This window comes from Chiloscyllium plagiosum, chromosome 4 (assembly GCF_004010195.1).
Source record: "Chiloscyllium plagiosum isolate BGI_BamShark_2017 chromosome 4, ASM401019v2, whole genome shotgun sequence".
NCBI classification, from domain to species: Eukaryota; Metazoa; Chordata; class Chondrichthyes; order Orectolobiformes; family Hemiscylliidae; genus Chiloscyllium; species Chiloscyllium plagiosum.
The window spans coordinates 131,308,656-131,336,148 of NC_057713.1; the positions used below are offsets into that span (position 1 = coordinate 131,308,656).

The window sequence follows — 27,493 nt, forward strand, 5'->3', positions numbered from 1 at the left end:
CACTCTGCAATCTCTCCCATTCGACATTGTAACCTGTCAGAATTTCCATTACTCCAAATTCACCGTAACTGTGATTAATTGTTACAGGAGTCATGATTGCAAATGCTTTAAGTCTGACAACAGCGTAAATTGCAAACTTACCCTGTAATAAATGAGGGCATTAGTGCTTTTTCAATATTATGAGAGAGTCTGGATTTTCATTCACTACTCGACCACAGGCACCTAGTTCCAATCCAACATATTCAAATATTTTGTCATGTCATACCAACAGGGAATTTCATTGGCAGGCACCACATGTCCTCTGCATTTAAATACTAACAGCAGGATTTATATTCCCCCAAGTCCAAGGAGATCCAGGAAGAGGGTACTTAGATGCAGACAGCTGGTACAGTTCCAAGCTAAAAACAATCAAACTTAAGATCTTCAGGCTCCTTCTTCCTCTTTACACTAGTCTCTTCCTTTACCTGTGCTGCAACAGGACTCATTAATGTTGGACATTGGGGTCCCTTTCTCATATTTCCTGTACAGCATGAGATCTCATGTAACTGTGCATTTTTCTGGCATTATGTATATTCCATTATCAGAGCAGTGTTCAGGAAATTCAAAGTCCCTTTCCCAACCAGAATGAAAACTAGCCAGCAAGTGAAGATGAGCAAAGGGACAACTGTTATCTGCTTTGAAGAGTTTCCCCACCTTCACCAGGTGGAGGGATTCTAACAAATGATTGACATGGTATAGATTGCCAGCCTCAAAATTGAGACTTACCAACATGTGCTCAGAAACAGAAGCAGTCCTGGTCAAGGACTGCACTCATCAGACTGTTTTCTCCTTCAGACCAAAGACGGACCAGGGGAAACTAAGGGAAGACTAAGTGAAGTGTTCATGTCTTTACAAGATCTACATACTCCGTACCAACTGCCTGTTCATTCTCTGAGCCATCCTGAATTTTCAGGGGTCATTTACTTTTGCTGTCCAATATAACTACTCCATTAAATCTAAACTGCTGCTTCTGAATGAACTGAATAAGCTATTGGTCAAGGTCTTACCAGTGGTTGATCACCTGTAACTGTGGTGCCAAACCCCCAAATCAAACATTAACAACAATACACTCCGTCCCAGTGACAAGGATCCTAACCTGCTTTATAAACCTGGTCCAGGAAAAGGGTTTGGAAGAACAACTGGTTAAGTTGAAACAGAAATCTAATGTCCATGTCCTATATATCAGTTAGCTTCAAACACTTTGCTAAGCATTTGTCTTGATCTCTTCAAAAACAGATTAGTGTGTCAATCTTCAGTTAAAGTATACCTTACATATCTGCCTGTTATCAAAGTAATCTGCTTTAATTATTTATTTATGGTAATGGTTTGTTACTTTTCATGCCAGGTTTTCATTGCAGGTGATGTTCACAAACCTGTTCCCCTCCATACTATCAATGCCTTCCGGCACTTGAAAGAACACAATTTCCACCAGCCTCTTTTTTCCAGAAAGCGCATTTTAAATTGTTATGGACCAGACCGAACCTGCTCAAAATATTTTAAGAAAGTAGCCTTGACCCTAACTTTTTCTTATTTTTAAGGCAAATGTAAAGTGCCGTGTCCCAGATACAATCTGACCGGTCAAACCACTCGACGTTGAGCAAACACAATTTATTTAAACATTGTCGTTAAAATACAACCAAAGAAATAGGAATTTAGAATAACTTTACTGGAAAACTTAAGAAAATAACAGATACAGTACCTATTATTAATTAACTGTCCCAATATTGTAACATCCCATAAACATACCCTTTGGCAAAAAGGCAAATTCAGAAGAAAAGGATTTTGTCTCACATGCAATCTAGTAGCCCAGGAAGAGAACTTCCAACGTTTGGCTGTTGTTGACAGATGGAAAAATTGCTTCCACTTCTTCAAGGCCACAACAACAACTGCTGAATTTTAAAGCTAAAAAAACTAAAAACTAGAAACCCTACTCTGTGAGAGCTGGCCACACCCATCCAGGCTGCTTCTATTGTTCCAACTTTAAACAAAAAATCCAAGGCCTCACAACCTGGTTACTCTACTGGTTCTGTTTAGACCGCTCAGCAGCTCTGCCTTACAACCTCTCTTCAAACAAAAAGGACAAGATAACCTCTTAAAGTCACAGCATCACCACATATGTTATGTTCATAAAAATTCCAATCACTGCTCTGTGTTAGCTGAACAACACCACTCTCAATAGAACCATGTAAAATATTTTGAACAAATGATTTCTGGTTTGGGTCAAAACAAATTAAATAGTACTAAGGTTCCCGAATCTCAATTTCAGCTCTTGTGTGTGAACCAACGAATTGTTCTTATGAGAAATATTCCAGTTCTACATTTTCATTTTGGGGTTTCTGTGGGTAAAAGCGAGGACTGCAGATGCTGGAAACCCCCACACCCCCACCCCCCAATTTACCAATTGTATTCTTTGCTACCTTCCCCCACCCTCCTCTCTGACCTATCACCTCCATCCCCACCCCCATTCACCTATTGTACTCTATGCTACTTTCTCCCCACCCCCACCCCCCTCTCATTTATCTCTCCACCCTGCAGACTCCCCGCCTCTATTCCTGATGAACGGCTTTTCCCTGAAACGTCAATTTTCCTGCTCCTCGGATGCTGCCTGACCTGCTGTGCTTTTCCAGCACCACTCTAATCTAGATGATACAATAGTGTCAGTAATGTATTACTGTACATAAAGCCAGGAGGTAGATTTCTTGTCTGATATTCTCAGCACACCTCAATATGGAGAGACTGGTTATCTGTACAGCAAGGTTTACAGTAAGGAATTTTCCATGATGCACATGGACTGCTTAAGCTGTGCTCCAGAGATAAAGCATCTATTCAGAACAGAGATTCTTTACCTGTACGACATTCAACATCCTATCCTTTATCCCTGTGGTATCTCAGGTGTGTTATGCATAAAGCATCGAGAATGTTACTCAATAATACTGGAATAATCACTCCATCTGGATCCCTGAACCTTCATACAGAAACTGCATTATTGATTCCAGCATGTAGCTAAGCTGTACAGACCACAAATAAGTCAATACTTTTTTTTAAATTACTTACAGTGTGGAAACAGGCCCTTCGGCCCAACAAATCCACACCGACCCGCAATCCATCCCCCTACATTTACCCCTTCGCCTAACACTACGAGCAATTTAGCATGGCCAATTCATCTAACCTGCACATCTTTGGACTGTGGGAGGAAACCAGAGCACCCGGAGGAAACCCACACAGCCACGGGGAGAATATGCAAACTCCACACAGTCAGTTGCCTGAGGCGGGAATTGAACCCGGGTCTCTCTGAGGCGGGAATTGAACCCGGGTCTCTGGTGCTGTGAGGCAGCAGTGCTAACCATTGTGCCACCCTGCCGCCCACTTGTTCTTTAATCATTTAACTAACCTTTGCCAGAGTAGTGTTATCCTCCAAAATCCACCCCAGTGCTCAGTAAAGGGAAAACATTGCATATTTCCTGTCCCTTAATAGCGATCCCCATTATAGAGGATTCTCATAACGCCATTAGATTAGAAGATATAGGAGTAAAATTAGACAATTCTGTCCATCGGGTCTGCTCCACACTCGATCCTGGAGGATATAGTTCCCTACCCATTCTCCTGCCTTCTCTGTGTAACTGTTAATCCTTCTACCAAACAAGCCATAGGTTTTGAGTTAGGAGTTAGAGTTAGGTTTAACCTCACCTATGGCACCAACTATGACTGAATCGCTTGCCAATACCCACAGTCACGTCTCAGGTATCAATATAAAGGTGAAGCACCAAGGACACTAAATGCCATAAGAACTTTATCTCCGTAATAGATTTAAGAATTTTAGAAGAGAAGGGAAAGGGGACAATTGTCTGAAACATTAGAACAAAGTAAATGCTATTATGTTAATTAATGTTGAACCTGACAACCTACCTGCCCAAGAAACATTTTGGAAATGTGCTTAGTTTCCGTTTTCTGTCCTTGATAACATTTTCCTCTTTACACAGCATATGGTAGAGCTTTTCCCCTTTCTCAGAGATCATCAACCACGTATCTTGCTCCACACCAAGCTTCAAACCTGGGCAAAAATGAAGTCAACATCCTTCAGTTTTCAACATTATTCAGGAAGTTGCTGCATGCAAGCTGGAGTAGTATTCTGTTATATTAACTGACTTTTCTACTTATGTGACAAAATAATACATTTGCTGGAGATTTTCACTTCCTCGATCCACATCAATCTTTATGACAGTATTCTGACAGTCATGTGAACAAATCTATGATACCTAAGAGAATCTCTACAGGCAGCTTTATAACCTACTACTATTACGGAATCCCAGCAATTCAAAACTTCTCATTCAACTGAGGCTCAAGTCATAGAGTCAGATAGCATGGAATCAGACCCTTCGGCCCAACTTGTCCATGCTGAGCAGATTTCCTAAACTGAACTGGTCCCATCTGCCTACAATTGGCCCCCAGCCCTCTGAACCCTTCATATTCATTTACCTGTCCAGGTGCCTCTTAAATGTCGGAACTGTACCCACCCTCTATCACTTCCTCTGGCAACTCGTCCCAGATATGCACCACTCTCTGCATGGAAAAGCTGCCCCTCGGGTCCCTTTTAAATCTCTCCCTTCTTACCTTAAAACCTATGCCCTCTGGTTTCAGACTCCCTGACCCTAGGGAAAAGACCTCGGCTGTTCACCCTATCGATGCCCCTCATGATTTTATAAATCTCTATAATGTCACCCCTCAGCCTCCCACACTTCAAGGAAAATAGCCCCAGCCTACCCAGCCTCTCCATATGACTCAAACTCTCCAGTCTTGCTAACATCTTTGAAAATCATTTATGTACTCTTGCCAGTTTGATAACATCCCTCCTGCCACAGCAATTATTTAAAAAGCCTTAATGGCTTAGGGTGACATGGTAGTTCAGTGGTTAGCACTGCTGCCTCACAGCACCAGGGTCCCATGTTTGATTCCACCCTCGGGTAACTGTCTGTGTGGAGTTTACACTTTCTCCCCGTGATTGCGTGGGTTTCCTCCCACAGTTTAAAGATGTGCAGGCGAGGTGGATTAGCTATGGGAAATGCAGCGTCACTGGGATAGGGTAGGTGGGGATGGGTCTGGGTGAGATGCCCTTTGTAGGATTAGTGTGAATTTGATGGGCCGAATGGGCTTCCACACTTGTAGGGATTTTATGATAACTGCAGTAGTTGTAAAACCCTACATAAATTGAAGGGGCATAATTCATGCCAACCAACCTGCATCGCGATGCCCAAAGTGGTAATATACATGACTGCAGTTTTAAACTAACCTGCCAATTCCTGATGTATTGCTTTTCCTCTGCAGTAGGTCACCAGTTTCCCTAATATTAGTATCCTCCTTAAAGTAGGAGGGTTTTGACATTTGAGGGAACAATTTGAGAAAGAAATGTAAAACGTTTTGCCAGCTCCAAATGCCATAATGCCTTAGCAAATTGTGATTTAGATATAGTTTAACATAGTCACTGACAAGGGAGTCCCTCTCCTTAAAAGGACAGTGATCACTAAAGGAACCAGCATTGTGTGAGTGTTCCCATGCATTGCCAACGTACAAATCAGGAGCAGAGCGAGGATATTTGGCCTCTCAAGCCTATTCTTTCATTCAATAAGATCATGGCTGATCCGTTTGTTTCAAAGTCAACCTTCTGATCTACCCCAATAATATCTGGTTTCCTTAATGAATAAAAATCCATCTACACCTTAACCTGTCAACCGCCTCAACCATGTCCTGAGGCAGAGTTCCAAAGTTGCACAACTCTCCGAGAAAGTGTTTCTCCTCATCTCTTTCTTAATAAAGTGACACCTAATTCTTAAATGATGCCTCCTAATTCTGGGCTCAGCCACAAGTGGAAACAGTCTATCCATATCCACCTTAAGACCCTTTAAGGCCTTATAGTTACTCAGTCCTTCTAAACTACAGTGGGAAGAAACCTGGTCTGTCCAACTGTTCCTGATAAAGGCAACTGGCTTATTCTATGTTTCAAACCTCCTCTGAACCACTCCCAGTGCATTTACATCCTTCTATATGTTAACCAGACATGGTATCTGAGGTATGGGCTCAGCAATAACCTGTATAACTGAAGGTAGCCCTCGTGACTATTTGCTTTACTTACTGGAGTTCAGACAAATGAGGGGGGATTTCATAGAGACTTATAAAATTCTAACAGAACTAGACAGGGTAGATGCAGGGAGGATGTTCCCGATGGTGGGTGTGTCCAGAACCAGGGGTGTAGTCTGAGGATTCAGGGTGGGCCACTTTGGGTGGAGATGAGGAGACATTGCTTCACCCAAGCAGGGGTGAGTCTGTGGGATTCATTACCACAGGAAGTAGTTGATGCCAAAATATTGAATGTTTTCAAGAGACGACTGGATATATCACTTGAGGTCAATGGGATCAAAGGGTATTGGGAGAAAGCAGGATGAGACTATTGAGTTGGACAATCAGCCATGATGGTGATGAATGCTGCAGCAGGCTCACAGGGCCGAATGGTCTCCTCTTGCTCCTGTCTTCTGTGTTTCTATCCTAACTTATTGTGATTCATGCACCAGAGCACCCATATTCCTCTGCACCTTGCAGTCCTTTCCCAGTTAAAGAATACTCTGATTTTTTTTATTCTTCCTGCCCAAGTGAAGTGAAATAACTCCACAAAGGCCAGTATCCATAACCAAGTCACAGGGAGAATATGCAAACTCCAAACAGACAGTCGTCTGAAGCTGGAATCGAGTCCGGATCCCTGGTACTATGAGGTAGCAGTGCCAACCACAGAGCTACCATCCCACTCGAAGGCAATATACGGCTTATTAAAATGTTAGTGTGACAGGAAGGATGTTATTAAACTGGAAAGGGTTCAAAAACATTTACAAAGATGTTACCACGACTGGAGGATATGAGTTGTAAGGAGAGGTTGGATTGGCTGGGACTTTTTTTCCCTGGAGCATAGGAGACTGAGGGATGATCTTACAGAGGTTGATAAAATCATGAGGGGCCTAGATAAGGTGAATAGTCAAGATCTTTTCCTCAGGGTAGGGATGTGGTAGAGGCTGGTACAATAACAACATTTAAAAGGCAAGTGGACAAATAAATGGATAGGAAAGGTTTAGAGGGAAATGGGCCAAATGCAGATAAACGGGACTAGTTCAGTTTAGGAAACATGGTCAACATGGACGGGTTGGGTCAAAGGAGCTGTTTCCATGCTGTATAACTCTATTACTTCATATTTAAACAGAGGAGGACTAAAGAAAGGAGAACTTGGGGATCAGGAAAGGCTGAGGCACTTGGGGCTGTTTTCATTGGAGAAAAGAAGGTTTAGGGGTGACTTGATAGAGATGTTCAAGATGATTAGGGGTTTAGATAGGGTTGACTGTGAGAACCTTTTTCCACGTATGGAGTCAGCTATTACAAGGGGGCATAGCTTTAAATTAAGGGGTGGTAGGTATAGGACAGATGTTAGGGGTAGGTTCTTTACTCAGCGAGTCGTGAGTTCATGGAATGCCCTGCCAGTAGCAGTGGTGGACTCTCCCTCGTTATGGGCATTTAAACAGGCATTCGATAGGCATATGGAGGATAGTGGGCTAGTGTAGGTTAGGTGGGCTTGGATCGGCGCAACATCGAGGGCCAAAGGGCCTGTACTGCGCTGTATTCTTCTATGTTCTATGTTCTATGTTCTAACTCAGTTCTGACCTGAATTCAGCAGACCGTCGATCTGTTTATGAGAATAGTTTAATCAATCTTGATTCTGAAAAATACTTGCTACTATTTTTTAAAAATATGAATCAATGGCCCATTTTACTGCTGTAAGTGGAAATATTTACAATCACGAAGTGCACAATCACTGTAACACACATGTAAAAGATACACCATAGGTTGGATTTGTGATGTAACAATATTTTCCCTTTAAGCCACTGGGAATATATTCAAATAATAATGGGTTTGACCCTGAACACTGACTATACAAAACTCCAGCTTTGTACAACATACTGTTGGTCTAAGAATATCTTCCACATGTTGCAGCCAGCTAACACAATAATGGTGACGTTGCAACTGGAGGTCAACATTAGTTTAACTTTATTTTTGTCAATGCTGAGGTAAACAAAATGTATAAATCTCGGTATCTCACTCTTTCTTCGTTCCCGTTCCTTTAGAAAGGCCTCCAGCCATTCCTGCTTGTCTTCTGATGTTTTCGCCATGCAGACAAACCACTTGTTCTTGGCACTGTTGTGTATCTTCCAACCATTAATAACGGTATGACCACTGCTGTGATAATCCGCTGGAATAAAACACAATTGTAGTTTTACTTATCAACACCAATCTATTGTAAAACCACAACTATTATATTCTTGTAGCACATGTAATAGAACATAACATCCCACGGCATTTCACAAGAAGCTTACAAAGCAAAATTAGACAATTGAGGCCCATTAGGAGATATCTGGTCTGAAAAGATAGATAGAGATAAGCCTTTTCCCAGGGTGAAGGATTCAATAATGAGAGGTCACGCTTTTAAGGTGAGAGGTGAAAAGTTTAAGGGAGATACACACAGCAAGTACTTTATACAGAGGGTGGTAGGTGCCTGGAACACATTGCCAGCCAGTGTAGTAGCGGCAGGCACTGTAGGTTCATTTAAGATGCATCTGGACAGCTGCATGAGTAGGTGGGGAGCAGAGGGATACAGATGCTTAGGAATTGGGCGACAGATTTGGACAGTAGATTTGGATCAGCTCAGGCTTGGAGGGCCAAAGGGCCTGTTCCTGGGCTGTAAATTTTCTTTGATCTTTGCTCTATAAGGAAGTGAGGGAGGCGATGGCATAGTGGTAATATCACGAGACTATTAATCCAGAAACTCAGGTAATGTTCTCAGGATCAAGGTTGGAATCCTGCCATGGTAAATGGTGGAATTTGAATTAAATGACCATTGTCGATTGGCAGGCAAAACCCATCTGGTTAACTAATGTCCTTAAAGGAAGGAAATCTGCCATCCTCACCTGGTCTGACCTACATGTGACTCCAGACCCACAGCAACAAGGTTGACTCTTAACTGCCCTCTGAAATAGCCCAGCAAACCACTCAGCTGTAAGGATTCCACTGACCCAAGGAACCGGAAAAAACCATAGCCATGTGCTGCATTGTGAGCCTGACTCTATCGCATGGACTCCAGCGGTTCGAGAAGACAGCTCAACAGCACCTTCTCAAGGGCAACTAGGGACGGGTAATAAACGCTGGCCCAGCCAGCGCTGCCCAGGTCCCACAGCTGAATTTTTTAAAAAGCCAGAGATCAAAAAAGACGATTTTAAGGAGTCATGATTTGGTGATGCCAATGTTGGATAACACCAGGTTATAGTCCAACAGGTATATTTGGAAACTCTAGCTTTCGGAGCGCTGCTCCTTCATCAGGTGGTTGTGGAGTATTTAAGGAGCATCTTAAAATTAAGAATGTCAGGTTGGGAGGCTGAGAATTTCAGGGAGGGAATTCTGGAGATTGGACTTACAGCGGAAGACACGTACACAAATAGTAGAACAATTTATATCAGGAATCTTCAAGAGTCCAGAACTGAATAAGGTTCATATCAGAGGTCTATAGCTCCATAACTACAGGAGATTACAGAGAGAAAGGTCAGGGAAGGACTTCAAATCAAGGATGAGAATTTCAAAACTGCGGCATTCTTTGACAGGGAACCAGGACAGATCAGCATGCACAGGGATGATAATTGCGCAAAACCTCGTGTGAGGAAAGATGGAGACAGCAGAGCTAACAATAATCTCCAATTTAGGAGTTGAAAATGTAGGAGTGTAGACAGCGAGGAGTGGTGAAACTGTCAAGTCTTGACATAGTAGTGGCATGATTGAGGGTTTCAATCTGGCTAAGAAAGATCACTCCCCAACTATCGTTCACTCCTTTCCCCCTCCCTCTACTCTATCCTTTATATAAAAACCCACATTTTCCTAGCTACCATCAGTTTTGAGGAAGGGTTTCAACCTGAAATCTTAACTCTGATATCTCTCCACAGCTGCTGCCAGACCTGCTGAGTTTTTCCAGCAATTTCTGTTCGTGTTTCTGATTTACAACATCCATAGTTCTTTCAGTTCTCAAAATCATGAACAATATTTCAGGTTATCTGTGATCAACAGAGATGCCCAATCCTGTTGGTACTGAATGTGAAATAAATTGATTGACCAGCAATTTATTATTACATTTGAAATTTATATATTTGTTGTGTAGAATGAACTGTCTTTTTTTTGTTGATATATCCATAAAGAGTGTCCTCTTTTTACTTAAGGACATTTGGAATCCATCTCACAAACAACACAATTTAGTTTGATGAATTTGTAAATAAAGTACCTGTTCCATCTTCCACATTTTCCACTTCCATGACTTCTGTATTAATTCTGCCACGAAAAAGATACCGATGTCCATCAGCCACCTTCTTAGGGTGTGAGGTATTTTTTAATCGCCTGGAATTTAAGTAACAAGGACATTTGTTTGAGTTGGAAACAATGGTTCCTTTCTCTTTATTCAGTGAATTTCAGTCATATTCACACAGCGCCAGGGACCAGGGTTCAATAGGGTTAGGGATAGGGTTTTGGGTCCACCCTCAGGTGACTGTCTGTGTGGAGTTTGCACATTCTCCCTGTCTTTGTGTGGGTTTCCTCTGGATGCTCTGATTTCCTCCCACAGTCAAAGTTTTGTGCAGGTTAGGTCATGCTAAATTGCGTGGTATCTAAGGATGTGCAGGTTAGATGGGTTAACCATGGGAAATGCAGGGTTACAGGGATAGGATTGGGGAGGGCTAGTTCTGGGCGGGATGCTCTTCAGACTTGATGGGATGAATGGCCTCTTTCCACACTGTATGAAATTCTATCATTCTATAATTCTATGTGCGTGTATTGTGTCTTGCAGTCAGTATATCGTTATGTGATCATCACTATATCACAGTAAATGACCTGAACGTACAAAGCTCTCAGACTTCATCTTAACTCGGGACTCCTGAAGCAGAACATATAGATGGAAGCAAGCTACTCTGTATAACTGAATAGCTGAATGTGAATCCAGACATATTTGTGCCTGGGAATGTAATATATGTATATATCAGTGAGCCACAGTAAAGGTGGTTCAATTGTTCAATACGACATTACGCCATCCTTGTTTCTTATGTTGAGGATATAAGAATCATCACATCAGATTAAGGTACCTCATTGGAAGCACAACACATTCTTTTTTTCCTTTAAGAGATGAGGTCATTGCTTATTAAGCATTTATTGCCCTTCCCTAAAGGACATTAGTGGTTTTTCCCCGACAATCAACAATGGTTTTGTGGTCTTCACTAGATTCCTAATCCCAGATTTCTGTTGGATTTAGATTCTATCAGGATTTGAACACAGGTCCTCAGATTATTGCCTGGATTTCTCAATTAACATTGCAGTGATAACCACCATTAGGCCATCATCGCCCCTAAGGTTTATGGAGACTTAATGTCAATCTGAGATATTTTAATTTGTTACACACCCTTCCTGTCGAGATCACATTGTCCTTGATCTGTAGTCTCCGACTTGGCTACAACGACAGACAGAAACCCACCTAGAAAGTGTTGTGTGCACCATTTTAAGACACACCTGTCTAGTGTGTCTCACATTAAAATCAAGTTTAGGTTTTCAAGTGAATGACAATGTACCCCACCACATAACCTTAGAACTGATAGCTAATTAGCTTCTCAATTTTCACAGCGTGCGTATATAACTTACTTCTAAATATGTAGATTGGGGACAACATTTTGAAAAATACATTGGAAAAGCCTGTTCATGATCTCAGTCCATATCTCTATTTGTACTGTTAGAAAATAAAATCAATGTACTCACAAAGTCACATACTTTGGTTACTTTTCTGTGTGTTTTCAAATCCCTGCCATATTATGCTTTTTGCTCTGGCTACCATTTTACAGGTGTACAACTGGAAACATATAATCCCTTAAAGGAAAGAAAGTTATACAGCAGCTTCCACATCTCAGGATGTCCGGACGCATTTTAAAGCTAACCAAGTTATTTTTGAAGTGCAGGCATTGTTGAACTGTAGGAAATTAAGGTACAAACAGCAACATGATAAAGATCAAGGAAACTGTTTTAGGTGTTGGTTCAAGGATATTTATTGGTCAGGACGCCAGGTAGAACCCCTGTTTTATTTGAAAAGTGCAATGTTATCTTTAACGCCTCCCTGAGACAGTGTACAGGCCTTTACATTTAATGTCTTATGTCTAATGTCTATCTACAAAAGCACTGCTCACGAATGCATTTCCTCCTCTGGACTGCACTGGATTCTCAGGCTAGGTCTTGTGTTCCAATCTGTGTACTTGAACTTACAACCTTCAGATTCAGAGACAGTGTGACTGAGCAATGCTTGAGGCCCATGAAGATGACAAAGTGAAAAATCTGAGACAGAAACAACTTACAAAGAAAATTAAATACAAGAATGATTCAAAAAGCAATCTGCCTTCCCGTTTTGCTGCCAAAGTAAAGATCCCCACATTTACCGGTGTTAGACTTTATTAAATTAATTTTCTCAATGTAAACTTTCATTGAGAAACCTTCACTTATTTACTGTTCAATAATTCAGAAAATTGTTATGTTAAGTTCCCTTTTTGATCTGATGAGAAAAGTGTCAAATTGTTATTTTCCTGCCAACATTTTAAACTGTTAAACATCCTACCAAACAGATTTAATATGTCATAGAGTCATACATTACAGAAACAGACCCCTCGGTCCAACCAGTCCATGCTGAACATAATCCTAAACTAAACTAGTTCCACCTGCCTGCTCCTGGTCCATATTCCCCCAGTCTTTCCTATTCATGTATCCATCCAAATGTCTTTTAAACATAGTAGTTGTATCCCCATCCATCACTTCCTTAGGTGAGACAAGCTGAGTAGAACTTCAAGCTAAACGAGTAAACAATGCATTTCGAGAGATCCTAATGAAGGGCTTATGCCAAAATGTTGCTTTTCCTGCTCCTCAGATGGTGCCTGACCTGCTGTGCTTTTTCAGCATCACACTCTCGATTTTGAGATGTCAGTCTGGGTATGAAACCTTGGAAGGTCCACTGTACTAAGGAGTTCAGAAGGGTTAAAATTACGCTTTGGCTGTAAAGTGTGACAAGTGAAACTGTGGATGGAAGCTTCCAGTCCAGGAAGTGGTGTACGTAGAATGAGGAAGCGAACTTAATGAGGTGGGTGGTGGTATCCCAGAATCCCCACCCCCCCCATCTGCTTCCTGCTGCAGGCAGAAAAAAATCTGGGCAGGAAAACTCAAGGCCTGCCACCAACTAAGACCCTCAAATAACAGTTAGTGACCACTTAAGGGCCAAGTCCCACCTGGGCCGCCATTGCTTCAGTTCCAGGCAGCAAAGATAAAAAGTGGCTATCGTTCTCTGATTGACCTCTGCTCTCTACACCACATGGTTAGCACTATCTGCATTGAGACCCAGCCCACCTCATGCCCTTTGATTGACCTCTGCTCTCTAAACCACATTGCTAGGGGAATCTGCATTGAGACCCATCCCACCCCACCCCATGCCACCTTCTCAATGTACCTGAGTGAGATACCCAATGGGAACAAAAGGTCACTCCCTCTGGCTCCTGCCATCTAAACTGTTCAGAATGACAAGTACCTTTTTATCAACTAACTGGAGAAATTACTGATCAGTAACTGGGCTCAAATGTAACATCTTTGCCAAGCAAAAATGGAAGAGAAAGTTCTTAAGTTTTTTTTCTACGAAGTCGGAGAATGAGGCAGCATGATTATAACCAGAGTGATAGCGATTTTTAAGGTACTCAAAGTTTCATAATGAAAATGCAACCTACTCCACCATCCCGCTTCCAGAGACCCTAAAGTGATCACTGCAGCCTAAAGATGAATTTGAACTCCCCTGACCCCACGGACACCCGTTTCTCCTTCACCCAGGTGCTAACCTTTGTTGCTTGCTCCATCTCTCTTTACCTTTCAGTCAGGTTTCCCTCTACAGTAGACCATTTCCACTGGTAACCCAACAAGCCTCAAGAATGGCCACTCTTGAATTATGAATTGCACATGAAGCACAGTGCGTTTCAAAACAATTGCAGATTGGAAATACAGAATCCCTACAATGTGGAAGCAGGTCATTCAGCCCATTGAGACCACACCGACCCTCCAAAGAGCATCCTACCCAGATCCACCCCATCTCTGTAACCCTGCATTTCCTATGACTAATCCATCTGTCCTGCACATCCCTGGGTACTGTAGGGCAATTTCCCATGGCCAATCTACCTAACCTGCACATCTTTGGACTGTGGGAGGAAACCGGAGTGAGCCCACATAGGCATGGGGAGAATGTGCACACTCCACACAGACAGCCGCCCAAGACTGGAATCAAACCTGAGTCCCTCCTGCTGTGAGCTGAAAATATGTTGCTGGAAAAGCGCAGCAGGTCAAGCAGCATCCAAGGAGCAGGAGAATCGACGTTTCGGGCATGAGCCCTTCTTTAGGTTCATGCCCGAAACGTTGATTCTCCTGCTCCTTAGATGCTGCCTGACCTGCTGCGCTTTTCCAGCAACACATTTTCAGCTCTGATCTCCAGCATCTGCAGTCCTCACTTTTTCCCTCCTGCTGTGAGGCAGCTGTGCTAACCACTGAGCCACCGTGCCACTCCAGAAACAGCAGCACTTACCTATGCTTCTTTTTGCAGTAAACCAGCAAGTTATCAAAGAGGAAAAAAACTCGTTCCTGGATGTTCCCAGCTGAAATTTTCAGTAAATTGCCTTGCATCAGCATTTCAGTGCATGTATCCGTTATATTGGAACCCTAAAACAAAATAGAAATTAAAATAATAATGATTCTCAGCAGCATTAAAAGCTTATTTTAAAAAAAAAACTCTGTCCTTTATCCATCTAGGTTAATTTTTTTAAAAGTGAATAAATCACTTCCACTATTTACCAAATCAGATCTATTTAGCTTTTCAATAAAACTTAGTCAGTAAATATATAGATATTTCCCTGCTATTCCCCAGTGCAATTGGCAGAAAATCCAAACAAAATTGAACAAATAAGATTTTCCACACAATATGCACCACAAAAGACAAAGAATCCCTCAAGAAATTCACCCCCAATTTATCTTGAGCGTGTGGGAAACAGATCAACCCACTTCACACTTAGTCATAAAGTCATACAGCACAGAAACAGACCCTTCAGTCCAACTTGTCCATGTCGACTGAATTTCCTCCATTGAACTAGTCCCATTTGCCTGTGTTTGGTCCATATCCCTCCATATTCGTATACTCATCCAGATGCCTTTTAAAAGGCATTACCTTCTGTACCTTTTAAAGCTTTCCCCTCTCATCTTAAACCTATGCCCTATAGCTTTGGAATCCCCAACTCTGGGGAAAAGAACTTGGCTATGGGGGAGCAAGCAGTAAGCATTGGCATGAGTCACATAGTTCACACAGACAAACATCAGCAGCTCCAGGGGACCAGCAAGACCATCAGGGAGGAGCTGCCTCATCAAGTACTGAAGGCGTGACGAGGTCTTATTCAGCAGACCAATGACCCGATGATGGCCTACTGCAAGGGCAAGGCCTATTACGGACCTTTGCCAGTATATTTGTAATGATTATTGATTCTCAATGAAAACCTTAATTAAAGCAGAGGCTCTTTTCAGTGTTGCTGTGTGCCCAGGGTAAAGTCAGAACCTGGATATTGTAGCCCAGACAAAGGATTGAGCTCTAAAAGTAACTTAAACGATATTGCAAAGATAGAAAATTAAAGAATAGTCAAACTTGCTGAGCTTTTTGACATGGAAAAGCAGAAAATTAAATTTTCAAAGATGCATGCAATTATGTAGAATTGAACTGTCTTCATCTCTGACTGGAGTTCACCAAGATTCATCAATCCATTTTAGCAAGTAAAATTCATCACCTCTTACCAAGCTGTTGGCGAAGATGAAAATAAAAGCTTTAATTCTTCCTTATACATTCAAGAATAACAACTTTGTATTGTAATCACATGATTTCTTGCACACATTTGTATAATTTCTTTTTAAAACCATCTTCTACTTTACTGAAAAGATACCAGCTTCTGTTACTGTGACAGCTTTAAAAATGAGAGCCAGAGTTTGGACAATCCTTTGTATAATTGTCATTTTCTAATGCTTTAGTGAAATCATTTGTGTGTCTAGCCATATTTTCACACAAAAACTGTTTGACCTGGTGTTGCACTGATTTAGTTCAGTGACATACTTCATTATATAAAAACCTTTCCTCCGTGGTAACACTCTCACCTCAGAACCAGAAAGCCCTGGGTCCACTGTAGATTTTTGAGTAGTCATTTAGACAGGCATTTAAGTGACAATGACGGGCACACACAGGGAAGGGAGTCATTAAACTGAGAGCCCATCTACATCCTGTTAAAAAAAAATCTCTGCACTTTTACAAGAATAGAAAATTTCTCATGACCTCCCCAAAACCTTTTTTTCTTCAAATGTGACAATCAAAAACAGATTAAATACCTGATTATCAATTTACTGTTGTTCATCCCCTACAATGGATAGTGAGGACAGCTGAGAAGATCATCAGGGTCTCTCTTCCCTCTATGAGAGACATTACATCACACACTGCATCCGAAAGGCTAAGAGCATTGTGGAAGGCCCCACACACCCCTCACTCAAACTCTTCTCCCTCCTGCCATCTGGCAGAAGATACCGGAGCATTCAGTCTCCCACGGCCAGACTGTGCAACAGTTTCTTCCCCCAAACCATCAGGCTCCTTAACACGATATGATCAGTCTCTTTTCCATCTGAAACTCTTTGCATGACTTTGAATTGCTGCTACAACAATCTCTATTAATTATCATTGTCTTAGTACACTGTAATTTGCATGCTTTGCACTTCTATGCACTTTAGGCCGCCCTGTGTATGATCGTGTAGTTTGTGCTGTCCATGTAGCACCTTAGTACTTGAGGAATGTTGTCTTGTTTTTACTCTATCAGTTGTGTATAATAGAAATGACAAATAAAAGTTACTCTGTTCTACTCTACTGTTTGTTGGATTTTACCCTGTGCAAAATAAGAGCTGCATGACCCCTCATTACAACATTAGCTACAATTTGTAAGTAGTTCATGGCAATAAAATGCTTTCAAGGCCTTTCTTAGCTCACAAGAGGCACTCTATAGATATGAGTTCATGCTTTCTTTACTTGCATATCAGATCGAATAATGCATAAAGGTTTGTAGCTTAATTAACCATCAACTACAGGACAGTATTTGCAAGGAGCCCCATACTTCAAGCAAAATTCTTCTTTCTCTGAACAGCTAAGTAATTTTTGTAAAATATATGCCATTGTGATTTACAGCCACTGTATACCCATCTCATTTTTGATCAATTTTCACTCCTGTTTTCCATGAACCATCACCCTTTTTGTCATCTAATCTCTCCTGCCTGCTAACCCATAACCCTTAGAATCATAGAGCCCTACAGTGTGAAAGCAGGCCTATCAGTCTATTGAGTCCACACCAACCTTCTAAAGAGCATCCCACCCAGACCCTACATTTCCCATGACTAACCCACCTAGCACAATGGGCAATTTCCCATGGATAATCCACCCTAATCTGCACATCTTTAGACTGTGGGAGGAAACAGGAGCACCTGGAGGAAACCCAAGCAGACACAGGGAAAATGTGCAAACTCCACACAGACAGTCACCTAGGGCTGGAATCAAAACTGGGCCCCTGGCACTGTGAGGCAGCAGTGCTAACCACTGAACCACCAGGCTACTTTAAATGCATTGGTATTTAAATCTTCAAAAGGCACTCAATAAGGTGACACATAAAAGGTTATTCGATGGTAATGAGAGCATCTCAACCCTGGGCATGGTTCTGGAATAAGGGGGCACTCATTTAAAACTGAGATGTGAAGGATTTTCTTTTGTCAGAGGACAGTGAATATCCGGAAGTCTCTAGCCCAGAGAGTTGTAGAGGCTTGATCCCTGGAGGCAGAAAACTTTCCCAAATATCAGGGAGTTGATGACTATCGTAGTCAAAACGTGTGGTACTAGAAAAGCACAGCCGGTCAGGCAGCATCCAAGGAGCAGGAGAGTCAACGTTTTCGAGCATGAGTTCTTCATCAGGAATGTGGGGATGTGCCCAAGGGGGCTGAGAGATGAATGGGAGGGGGTGGAGCTATGGGTAAGGTAGCTGGGAATGCGATAGTTATGGAGATGGGGATTGATACTGATAGGTGGGAGCAGAGGCTGAAGCGGATAGGTAGGAAGGAAGATGGACAGGTAGGACAGTTCAAGAGGGTGGTGCCAAGTTGGAGGGTTGGATCTGGGATAAGGGAGGGGGGGGAATGAAGAAACTGATGAAATTGACATTGATCCCATGTGGCTGGAGGGTCCCAAGGTGGAAGATGAGGCGTTCTTCCTCCAGTTGTCAGGTGGCTAGGATTTAGCAATGAGGTGGCCCATGACCTGCATGCCCTTGGGGAGTTGAAGTGTTCGGCCACAGGGCAGTGGAGTTGGTTGGTGTGGGTGTCCCAGAGATGTTCTCTGAAACATTCCGCAAGTTGGCGTCCTGTCTCCCCAATGTAGAGGAGACCACATCGAGAGCAAAGGGCACAGTAGATGAGGTGTTTGGATGTGCATGAAAATCTCTGCCAGATATGAAAGGATCCTTTGGGGGCTTGGACGGAGGTGAGGCGGGAGGTGTGGGAGCAGGTTTTACATCTCCTGCGGTGGCAAGAAAAGGCCGGGAATGGAGGGTGGGTTGGTAGGGGTGGGTGAACCTCACGAGGGAGTCACAGAGGGAATGGTCTCTGCGAAATACTGATAAGGGTGGGGAGGGAAATATATCCCTGTGGTCGGGTCTGACTGTAGGTAGAGGAAGTGGCAGGGGATGATGTGATGTATCTGGAGGTTGGTGGGGTGGAAGGTGAGGGCCGGGGGGGTTCTGTCCTTGTTGTGGTTGGAGGGATGGGGTTTAGGGGCAGAGGTGCAGGAACTGAAGGAGATGTGCTGGAGGGCATCACTGACCATGTGGGAGGGAAATCGAGGTCCTTCAAGTAGAAGGCCATCTGGAATGTTCTGGAGTGGAATTGATCCTCCTGGAAGCAGATGCAGCAGAGGCAGACGAATCGGGAGTAAGGGAAAGCATTTTTATGGGTGGGGAGGTGGGAAGAGGTGTAGTCTAGGTAGCTGTGGAAGTCAGTGGGTTTGAAGTAGATGTCTGTGTTGAGTCTGTCGCTGGAAATGGAGATGGAGAGGTACTGGAAGGGGAGGGAGGTGTCCAAGATAGTCTAGGTGAACTCAAGGTCAGGGCGGAAGGTGTTTGTGACGTTTATGACTGTGCTGAGATGCATTAAAGAGGAGTTGAGAACAGGGGCAGGCCTGAGGAGCAGAATGGCCTTCTCCTGCTCCCATTTCTTGTGCTGTTACATTTTTGTTGCTGAGCAATTGATGAGATCAATGCAGAAGCAATGGAGACCCTGTAGCAAGTCCCTCAAGTGGGACTCTCCCCCATTTTCTGTCTCTCCATCCAACTTGAAAGTTGTGAGCCATGCTCCTGGTTGACTGTCGGCGTATTGCAGTCAGAAAGGAAAAGATCAAGCTAGCAACCTGGCATCAGGTGTTTCTGGGAGAAGAGATAATCCAACTGTCAATATCTTCACTGCCTTGATTGTAAACCTTGAGGGATGAGTGAGTTCAGTATGGTGCCAACCTTCTAAATCCACAGGCCCCATTAACACTCCAGGTCTCAAAATTGCTTAATCTCCCCTCACACTCCGTAACTAGCATGAGCATATGAGAGAATTCTGCAATTCATTGAAGTGTGAAAATTAAGGTGGTTTTATTATTTTACTTCAAACAGGTTAATCATAACAAAAATTATTCACTTTCCTTCCTTAAGTATTTAAGGAAAACTTGAATAAGTATTAAATTCACAGCAAGTAAGCATTTAAACACTCAACTGGTAAACATATCCTTTTTTTAAAATCTTTTGTGCTCAAAAGAGGAGTGGGACAAGATGAAGGTTATCCTGCCCATCTCTGTTGATTATAACAGTGTCACGCTGTGACAACACATCTGCTAGAAGGGTGGAATTTGCAATACCAGCCATCCAATCACCTTGACCAAGATGCTGAAACATATGAAACCCAGTTCTGAGGAAGGGTCACTCAATCCAAAACATTAATTCTGATTTCACTCAACACATGCTGCTGGACCACTTGAGCTTTTTCCAGCAATTTCTGTTTTTGGTTCAAACAACAAAGAACAAAGAACATGACAGCACAGGAACGGGCCCTTCGGCCCTCCAAGCCTGCGCTGATCTAGATCCTCTATCTAAACCTGTCACCTACTTTCTAAGGATCTGTATCATTCTGCAGCCTGCCCAATCATGTATCTATTATTCCCGCCTCTACCACCTCTGCTGGCAACGTATTCCAGGCACCCACCACCCTCTGCATAAAGAACTTTCCACACATATCTCCCTTAAACTTTTCCCCTCTCATTTTGAACTCATGACCCCTAGTAAATGAGTCCCCCACTATGGGAAAAAGCTTTTCGCTATCCACCTTGACTATACCTCTCATTATTTTGTAGACCTCAATCAGGTTCCCCCTCAACCTTCGTCTTTCTAATGAACTATTCAACCTCTCTTCATAGCTAGCACCCTCCATACCAGGCAACATCCTGGTGAACCTCCTCTGCACCCTCTCCAAAGCATCCACATCCTTTTGGTAATGTGGCAACCGGAACTGTACGCTGTGTTCCAAATGCGGCCGAACCAAAGTCCTATACAACTGTAACATGACCTGCCAACTCTTGTACTCAATACCCAGTCCGATGAAGGAAAGCATGCCTTATGCCTTCTTGACCACTCCATTGACATGTGTCGCTACCTTCAGGGAACAATGGACTTGAACACCCAGATCTCTCTGTACATCAATTTTCCCCAGGGCTTTTCCATTTACTGTATATTGTAGTTCACTCTTGAATTGGATCTTTATTTGATTTCTTAAAGCAATTACAGAATCACAGAATCAAATTGACAGCATGGAAAAGGCCATTTGGCCCATCATGTTTGCATGGGTCAGCAAATGATCAGTTAATATAATTCCCCATCTTCTCCTTGTAACCTTGATCAAATCCTTCTTGAATGTTTACCTTGTTCCTCTCTCTATCTCACTCTCAGGCAGAATCCTCCCAATCTCATACACATACCGGGCGAAAATCTGTCCTCACATTTGACGTCCTTCCTTTGTCAACTATCTTAAATCCGTGCCCCCTCATTCTCACCCCTTCCACCAATGGGAACAGTTTTGCCCTAACCATGCTGTCTGGACTTTCTCATGATTTTGAATCCCTCTATCACATCTCCATTTAATCTTCTCTTCTTGAAGAAAACCGTCCCAGCTGATGACACAACTGAAGCTCTTCATCCCTGCAACCAGCCTCATGCATAGGTTCGTCACTGACTTGAATGGTCTTCAAAGCTCTTGATTATGCTCATCACAGTAACAACCTTCCTCACATGAACCCCAAATCCCACACTCTTATTTAACCCGGCACCAAGCTGTAACCGTGCTTTGATCCTTTGCCAAGTCTAAAAATAACGAGCCCACTTCCTTTCAAAATCCAGCAATAAGCCAAACATTTCCTCTTGGGAGAAAATCTCTGGCGTTTTCCTTTTGTATGTCAGCTGCTTCACACAGGACCAGATGTTTGCATGTTGTTAAAGACTCAAACCATGACAGAAAGTTTGGGACTCCATCGGAGTATAATAAAGGTCTGGCAGAAGCTTTCAGTGTTCTGTTTGTTCAGGCTTCAGAAGAATGCCCTACTTCCTGTCAAGTGAACTTTTAGTCAGCTTATAACTCTGAAGCCGGACAGAAGCCTTTCATAAGGAATGCCTTGCTGCAGGTCCAACTATTTCAGTGTGAACAGTTCCCTTGCTGTTTCAAACACTTCAAAAGTGTTTTTAAGAGAAGGGACAAAAATAGAAAAGTTTAACAGCAATTTAAAGCAATGCAACCCACATTTATGGACTGATAACGCAATACCTGCAGTGTAAGGCTGTACATCAGGTGTGCGGTGCGCCTGTATCCCTGCAGCAGGATTCAGGACTCGTCGCTATCTGCTGTGTTTGTTAATGCATAGCATGGCTCATTTTCTTCCATTTCATCAAGTCATGTTGTCATGGCAGGATGCTGCATGTGTTGCTAAATGTGTCAAATATCAGCACCATGTTCTTTCCAAGTGCAAGTTTACACACTCACCTGGGATTCTAGCAGTACTGTCACCTAATGCATCTCCTGCTATCCTTTGCTCATGGCTGGTTGTGGCAGAATGTTGGAATTTTATACTCATCCACAAGTAGGTTTGACAGCATAGGTGTGGAATCTGCTAGGTGCCCTTTCTGCAGCCAACATGCCTACATTTTTATAGCGACCACAGGGATGTGGGGGTGCACAGAAAGGGCATTCAGGTTCTTACAGCCAGTGCCAATTAATATCCACTTAAGGACGTTGTCTCTCCACAATCCATATCTTACTAGCGACAGTGGGAGGTCCATTTCACGAATGAAAACCAGCAACTTTACCTGCAAGGCTTATGAACATACTGGGAACAGAAGGAGACCAGTCCGCCCCTCAAGCCTCTTCTGTCATTCAGAGGTGAGAGTCCAAACAGCCCAGTGCTGCTACACACTGATTTTAAACTGGTGATTGTAAATTGCCTTTTTTAATACTTTTTTCAATTCCTACGACTTATTTTGCGCTTTGGACATTTAAAGACCATACATTTTGATTTCCTGGATCAAGCAAGGAAGACACTGCTTTAAACAAAGGTGACTGTGCAGACAGATAGTTGCAGTTTTAAAAGTTATATTACTGGAGCACATTGTGAGTTGCATAGAATGTTTTTTTTTAAAGAAACAATGGGAGCAAAAGCAGAGAGTATGGATCAATGGATCCAGACTAATGCTTCAAACAACTTCCTTGATTCATCTTTAATGTCCATGTCCTATCTCTCTTCCTGGTCAATCTGTACTTAAAACAGGAATTTAAAAAAGGAGTATAGCTTAAGGGATAGAGTGAAAAGTTTGCAATTCCTCTTTTTTTGCCATTGGTTTGAGTTAATTTGTCTGTAATAACCATTACTGCCTTGTTAGATACAGAAACCGGGTGAACATTTTCTTTTAACCTGCGTTCATTGGTCAGGAGAACTGGGGACTTTGGGTGGTTGGAATAATTTTTTCACATTGTACTGACGTCAGGAATGCAGGGGCTTGACTTCCAACGTACTATCCAGTCAGATGTCAAAGGTACAATAACAAATTGCATGTCTTTATGAAAATTTTTTAAATGAATGCTGCGTTTATTGAGAAAGTTGGACATTTTTAAAACACTTATCCACAGCCAACGTGATATAGTCTATTAGGTAAAAAAAAATTCCAGATACCCTTAAAATAATTGTTAATAATTAGTATTACATTTTCTACAATGTTTAACTTTTCCCAATTGTCATTGTCTGTAATATTTAGTGGAAGGGATTCATTTCTAAGGCTAACATGGGATTGAAAAATACGACTTGAAAGAAGATAAAATACAACCATACTGATGAAAATAGTGTTTCACCAAAATATTTGACATCACATGAGATTTGGACTTTCTTCACCTTTCGAGATTTGAATCTATCTGGGCACTGACTTCAGACCTCGTTCTGATTGTAATCTGATTTCATCATAAAAGAGAAGCACAATACAAGTTCTGATGTTGAATCACCTGATGCGAAACATCAGCTCTGCTTTGTCTCTCCACAGATGCTGCCAGACCCACTGAAATTCAGTCTTTGTTTCAGATCTGAAGATTCCACAGATTGTTTTGCTTTACAGTCTGGTTCCTTGTGGGTAAGAGGATATTAGGATGCTCATTATGATGTTGGGAAGTATTTTCTATTACAGCAGACCCTTAAACTTCAGATATTTTTCAGTCAACTCATCCAGATGTGTTACGATACATTTCTGGAGCAAGTGGGACTTGACCCTGAACTATCCTCTCAGGCAGTGAATTGCAGATCCCCAACTGCCTCTGGGCGAAACAGTTTTTCCTCAAATCTCTTCTAAATCTCCCGCCTTTCACTTCAGGTTAACGCCCCTTTATGTCACCACATCCCATTATAAAATCAGGCATTTCTAAACCTTCAAAATCTCTAATCAGGACAGTTAATGGAACGTTTTGGTTTATCATGAGGGAAGTTGAATACGAGGGTAGAGAGGTTTTGATTCAGATATACAAGGCATTGGTGAGACCATATCTGGTATACAGTGTCCAGTGCTGGTCACCATACTTACAGAAGGATGTTAAACCATTGGAAACAGTTCAGTGAATGTTCATTAGACTAATCCCTGGAATGGATGGACTGCCTTATGAGAAAAGGCTAAAGAGGCGAGGCCAGTATCTTCTGGTGTTTAGAAGAGTCATAGGTGATTAATTGAAACATGTAAGATCATGAGGGGTGTGGAAAGGATGCTTCCTGTTTTGAGAGAAGCTATAGCTAGGAGTCATAGTTTAATAACAATGGTTTGGCCATTATTGGGTGGCACGGTGGCACAGTGGTTAGCACTGCTGCCTCACAGCGCCAGAGACCTGGGTTCAATTCCCGCCTCAGACAACTGTCTGTGTGGAGTTTGCACATTCTCTCTGTGGCTGTGTGGGTTTGCTCCAGTTTCCTCCCACAATCCAAAAATGTGCAGGTTAGGTGAATTGGCCATGCTAAATTTCCCGTAGTGTTGGGTGAAGGGGTTAATATAGGGGAATGGGTCTGGGTGGGTTGCTCTTCGGAGGGTCGGTGTAGACTTGTTGGGCTGAAGGGCCTGTTTCCACACTGTAAGTAATCATATTTGATAAATGAGGACACGTTTTCCTTTCTACCTCAGAGGGTTGTGAACCTTTCGAATTCTCTTCTCCTAAAAAGCTGTGGATAGAGGATCTTTAAATATGTTTAAGGCAGAGGTACGTAAATTCTTGATTGCCATGATGATTCGAAATTATTGGCAAGAAATGTCGAGTTGAGGTTAAAATCAGACCAGCTGTGATCTAATTGAATGACAGGGCAGGCTCGAAGGGCTAAGTGGTCAACTACTGTTCCTTGTTTGGACATAACTTTGAATTCAATCAGCAAAGCATGTTTTGGAACCTGCTGGTAGGATACCTTTCAATTTGGAGCAGTAAAACTTCAAACTAGATGGAATGGTATTACCTCCCATCCTTCTATATGAGACTGCCATTCTTCCAGAACTTCAAACTTTTCCATTTGTCTCTTGGCTTCATTTATGGTGGAGCACACGGTTTTCATGGCCTGTAGAGCCTCCATTACTGCCGCATAGTCATTATGCCTTTTCGGTGTCCTCTTCATCAGTTCCTAAATGAATGTTAACACACGTTTCCTCAAAAAACAACATTCTTAAAAACGTTAACAACTTTGAGCAAGTGGCTTTCCTCAAGGTCCTTTTTTAAAATTTATTCTGACAGGGCCAGCATCCATTGCCCATCCCTAATTATAGCTAAGGGTCAACCACATTACTGAGAGTCTGGAGTCACATATCAGCCAGACCAGGTAAGGACAGCAGTTTCCTTCCCTAAAAGGACAATGGTGAACCATGTGGGTTTTCCTCAACAAATGACAACAGATTCATAGTAATCATTACATTCTTTATTCCAGATTTTTATCAAATTCATATTCCACCACTGCCATGGTAGGAATTGAACCCAGAAGGTTACTGCAGTCACTGGCTTAACAGTCCAATGACACTTAGCCATCACCTCCCCTTGTGTCTCTTTATGAAATAATGTTTGGTAGCTCTTTCTGATTTGGCAAGGTTGAGAAGTCCACATCATTTCACCACAACCACTTTGAGAAGGTCCAATTCTCCACAGTTTGTTTTAGCAAGAAAATGGTCACGGTTTGGTGTCTTTTTCCTCAAAACAATAGTCAATTGCTTTTTTTAAAAAAAATCTTCACTTGCAGAAAGTGCATACTGCTGCTCAGGTCATCATTTTCTCTCTATTCTTGATTGTCCTGTTGAAGAGAGCAAGGGATGGAAATTGCAAACCGTAGAGAGGAGAGGAGAGAAATTCAAAAGGCAGAAGCAAGTTTGGGAAGTGGGCAGAGAGATGGCAGTAGAAGTTCGATACAGAGCAGAGTAAGGTGGTACATTTTTGTTCGGAAGAACAGCAAGAGGGTGTGTGGAATTCTAAGGGGGTTGCAGGAGCAGAGGGACCTGTCTGTATTTGTACATATATCATTAAAGGTGGCAGGTCAGTTTGAGAAAGAAGTTAGGGAGTAATTAATAAAGTATAGAGGTTTTCAAACTGTATTAATAGGGACATTAAGTACAAGAGCTAGAGGGTTAATCTGAACGTCTCTAAGACATTAGCTCAACCTCAGCTAGTGCATTAAATTCAGGTCTGGGTGCCTCATTTTCAGAAGAATGCAAGGCATTGCAGGGAGTGCAGAAAGGGTTTATGAGAATAGTTCCCAGGATGAGGAATTTCAATTCTGAAGATAGGTTGGAGAACCTGGGGCTGTTCTTCTTCAAGAAGAGATAGCTGAGAGAACTGATTAAAGTTCTCAAAATGATGAGAGTTCTTAACAAATGAAAATAGGGGGAAGTATTTCCATTCGTGAAGGAATCAAGAATGAGAGGGCACAGATTTAAAATAATTAGCGAAAGCAGTCAAAGTGATCTCAGGGAAAGCATTTTGATGTATCAAGTGGTTAGGGGCTGCACCATTGGTGGGGTCAGGTTCAATCAAGGCATTCAAAGGGGAATTGGATGGAACAAGAGTCATAGGGAGAAAGCCGGAGAATGATGTTGGATGAATTGCCCCTTTGGAGAGCTGGTGCAGATACAATGGGCCAAATGGCCACTGTAACAATTCTGTGATTCTGACTTACATACTTGAATACAACTTCTCAGCCAGAATTATCATATTAAACATCTGAAAAGTGGAGCTAAATATAATAACTTAAACACTCACATGACTTGACATTAAAAATAGACACTGGTTTACAAAAATATATATTTCCCTAAATAATTGAAGTCCAACATAATTCCAAGGTCTTCAAAGAAACAATTTGTTGTTCTTTAGAAAGACAGATTGTTTCATTTATTTCTCATCAGTTTTTGGAAATTTTAGACTGACTTTATTGAACCACAGTCTAGACAGATAAATCCATACTATTTTAACCCACCCTTTTTCAGTCGTGCAGTGTATGCTGCAGATTTATTAATATTTTGGTACTGTACACACAGCAGTGCTGCCAAGTAACAGGGAAACCAAACTGTGAAATAGACACAAAATTAAGCAACATGTATTCAAAATAGCAAAATGTAATGAAAGGTTACGAAGGATCAATCCTAATCTAGACACC

At 42.2% G+C, this 27,493-nt stretch overlaps 1 protein-coding gene across 2 annotated transcripts in view; it reads right to left on the reverse strand.

The window, feature by feature from the left end:
- The window catches only part of prex2 (phosphatidylinositol-3,4,5-trisphosphate-dependent Rac exchange factor 2), a 352,480-nt gene that overhangs the window by 237,411 nt on the left and 87,576 nt on the right, over nt 1-27,493 (reverse strand). For both annotated transcript variants that reach the window (XM_043689238.1, XM_043689237.1), the window contains exons 6-10: nt 25,319-25,480; nt 14,741-14,874; nt 10,391-10,503; nt 8,171-8,320; nt 3,946-4,090 (exon numbers count right to left, since the gene is read on the reverse strand). In XM_043689238.1, the coding sequence (XP_043545173.1) occupies nt 3,946-4,090; nt 8,171-8,320; nt 10,391-10,503; nt 14,741-14,874; nt 25,319-25,480 (704 nt within the window). The remainder of the gene's footprint in view (nt 1-3,945; nt 4,091-8,170; nt 8,321-10,390; nt 10,504-14,740; nt 14,875-25,318; nt 25,481-27,493) is intronic.